We start from the raw sequence: 3108 nt of genomic DNA, 5'->3' as shown, positions 1-3108 counted from the left end.
CTCTTCACACCCTGACGACCTTTGGACTCATCGTGCCCGCACCGGTGGTCGGTGCATTTGTGCAATATATCAATGGGGCCTGTGCATTGCGTGGGTGCATTGGGCTTTGCAGCTGCAGCGGTTTACCTGGGCAACTTCGCGCGAAACGTCATCTTTATCTAATTAATGAGACTCAAATCATTCACGGCCCTTGTAGAACTTCGTGTTTCTGGCTCATGCGGCTAGAGAAGGGTAACATTGGGGGCGAAAGTTAAACGGAAGCCCGCAAAAAGGTACCATCCGGAGTAGAACCGGTTTACGCCCGACCGAAACAGGAAACACAATTAAGCCCCAGCGTAATGCATTGTGTTTGGTTCGCTTGTGTGTTTGGCTTAGCCCTGATTCTCCACTCCATTTTGAACCCGAGCAGTCGTTGGGGTTGGAGCACATTTTTCACACAATTTTTGTTTTACACATATAAGACACCCGATAAGACGGCACAGAAAGCAGTCGGGCGTGTAGGGAAAATAGTTATTCAATCACCTGTCTCCTTGCGCTTCTAATCAACGCGCTTAGAAGGGCTAGAGTGAAAATAAATAAATAATAATAAAAAAACAACTACCGCTAGTCATCGAAGAACGACATGTACAGCTCCCGCTCAAGAAAGCTAGGGCAGACCTTCGCGAAGTGACGATTATCTGGCGTACCGGTTCCCGAGCTACCGCAAAGGGCGGTAAGGGAAAGTTTCTGTTCTTTAGGGCGAGCCTTATAAATTGTCCAAACATGCCAGCGGTGGCTTCAGTAAGGTAGTTGCGTTATGTCGCATATAAGCCGGAGTGCGAGGATGGTGATCTGGAGCCTCATTTTGAGGCTCATTCTCCTGCTCAAATTAGGTTGGTAGTGGTAGCATATAGACGCGCATGCGGTGCAATCGAGGACTACGACCATAAATTATTCAAACCAGTGAAACGCAAAACAATGCACAGTGTGCCATTAACTCTGTTTTTGAGAGTTCTAGCTGCAAACAAATGTAAAAATAACCGAATAAACATCGTTTTTGAACACTTGAAAGTGAATTACTACAATCTCTCTCAACGAACTTGCGAAGCTCATCAGTACTTCCGCTTCTGGCGGCACATTTCGGAACACTTTCGTTTTCTCTTCTACGATACCGAGCTTCCCCGGTCAATGTCAGTGACGCTTCCAAAATAGTCAACAAGCTTCCGCAACCCTTGTGGGCCACCCAAATCGTGGACGACCTTCAGCGAGTTGTTTCCGTGAGAGCGTCACAACACGTTGACCATCAGCTCGGGCAAGTGTTGTTGACACGATCACCGCCCGGCTTGGGTCCAAGTGAAAAAGATCACTCCCCAATTTTGTTAATCACTCCCACTCTTTTTTGATGTTGCTCATGATGCCACTCCTCACGATATGCCTTCTCCACGGGCTGGATGCATCAGCTGATAATACCGTAGTGTGTACTGATGATACAGTTTATTAGTGCAATGCCACCCAGGCCTTGAAGCCGATGATCGTAATGATCGTGATCTCCCGCGTGAGTCTCCCTGAACTTTGTGGCAGCGATTTGGATGTCGTCAGTGAGCAGACCTTTTTTTTTTGGGGGGGAAGCGAGGATGTTTTACCAACATACCTCACGCCGATGGCCGTCCGGATGGCTCTAATTAACGGTAATGTACGCGCGTCTAATGGTGCTTCCCGATCGGTAGATGGATAACGATTCACCACCGATTACTCTACAACCGGCCGATCAGTTCATGTGCACAATTCACGCCGTACGGCAGCATGTTCGAGCACCTTATCCAACTAATGTGTCAATTTGTATTCCTTCGGGAATTTCTGCAATGTTAGTGTGTACTGTTTCGAAGGCATTGAAGTACCCGGAGCTGATCGCTGATCGTACCCTATCGATCATCTTCTATTCCAGTGAATTGCGACATTCAGCAGCTAAAGGCGGTTGATCCGAATTACGGTGTTACGTGGATGTTTATGCCCGACGATCAGGGTATCCCGCATATTGTCGATCTTACGGAGCCAAACGAAACCTCCTCGTCTGATGGCAGAAAGAACAAGATCTACGAGGATGTCACGTTCTACTACTACCGACAGTAAGCTGCTGATGAGGTGCTCAATCCAGTTGATCAGGTTAAACTTTATTTCGCGTTGTTCATTTTAGAGCCACGATCAATTCTCCGAGTTCGTTTCGGTTTATCAACGATCCTGCTACTCCTTTAGCTCTGAATAAATCTTACGATCCTGCGCTGCCCACAAAGTTCGTCATACATGGCTGGAAGAACTCGGTTGTAAGTCCCGTGTCACAGAACATCAAGAATGGATACCTGCAACGGGAGGACATGAATGTGATCGGTGAGCCTTGGTAAGCTCTGATGAATAGTGAGTTATTCTATCCTGCATTCCTTTCTCTCGTCAGTTGTCGACTGGGGACCGCTAGCATCGGATACCTTGTATTTTCGAGCAGCCTCTTCAACACGGGACGTTGGAAGACACGTCGGTGCACTTGTTGATCGCATGGTGGTGGATCGGTGTACAAACCTAGATGACGTGCATATCATTGGTCACAGTCTCGGAGCGCATACGTCCGGATTTGCGGGACAATCGGTCAAGAATGGTAAAGTAGCACGCGTCACCGGTCTCGATCCAGCTCTGCCCGGGTTCACGGATCAACAGCCAGACAAACTGCTCGATCCGAGTGATGCGCAGTTCGTCGACGTCATGCACACGTGCGCTGGAATGCTGGGACACGACAAGAACCTTGGCCACGTGGATTTTTGGCCTAATGGAGGGCGCGTCAATCAGCCAGGATGTGGAGGAATTGACGATTTTGTGGGAGCTTGCAGTCACGGCCGTTCGTACGAGTACTACGCGGAATCCATCACAAGACCAAATGCCTTCAAAGCGTATCCTTGTCCGAGCTCGGATGAGTATCGTGATGTCAAGTGCCGATCGGCTGCGATTCCGATGGGTGATGCCACGCCAACGACGGCCCGAGGTAATCTTTACCTCGAAACGAACCCAAAACCGGAGTATGGAAAAGGGTTCTAGAGTCCTCCCGAGTCGCTTCAGAACAGATCAGCATGCCTCTCTTTCCAT

The 3108-nt window shown here is 48.8% G+C and overlaps 1 protein-coding gene across 1 annotated transcript; it reads left to right on the top strand.

Annotated features, from left to right (window-relative positions):
• The first annotated feature begins 1767 nt into the window (after nt 1-1767).
• LOC128725094 (lipase member H-like) lies at nt 1768-3078 on the top strand. The gene is made up of 4 exons (XM_053818813.1): nt 1768-1843; nt 1925-2105; nt 2174-2364; nt 2429-3078. The coding sequence occupies exons 1-4, from the start codon at nt 1783-1785 to the stop codon at nt 3058-3060; spliced, it is 1065 nt and encodes a 354-aa protein (XP_053674788.1). The 5' UTR covers nt 1768-1782; the 3' UTR covers nt 3061-3078.
• Nucleotides 3079-3108: the final 30 nt, after the last annotated feature.

Source organism: Anopheles nili, chromosome 3, assembly GCF_943737925.1.
Source record: "Anopheles nili chromosome 3, idAnoNiliSN_F5_01, whole genome shotgun sequence".
Classification (NCBI taxonomy): Eukaryota; Metazoa; Arthropoda; class Insecta; order Diptera; family Culicidae; genus Anopheles; species Anopheles nili.
This window is presented reverse-complemented; position numbering and strand designations above follow the sequence as displayed.

Excerpts from the sequence above, each read along its gene's own strand:
- LOC128725094 (XM_053818813.1), top strand. The coding sequence starts at position 1,783 with ATGTTCGAGCACCTTATCCAACTAATGTGTCAATTTGTATTCCTTCGG. Across the intron at positions 1,844-1,924 it reads CCTTCGGGAATTTCTGCAAT|TGAATTGCGACATTCAGCAG; the intron begins GTTAGTGTGTAC and ends CTTCTATTCCAG. Across the intron at positions 2,106-2,173 it reads ACGTTCTACTACTACCGACA|AGCCACGATCAATTCTCCGA; the intron begins GTAAGCTGCTGA and ends TGTTCATTTTAG.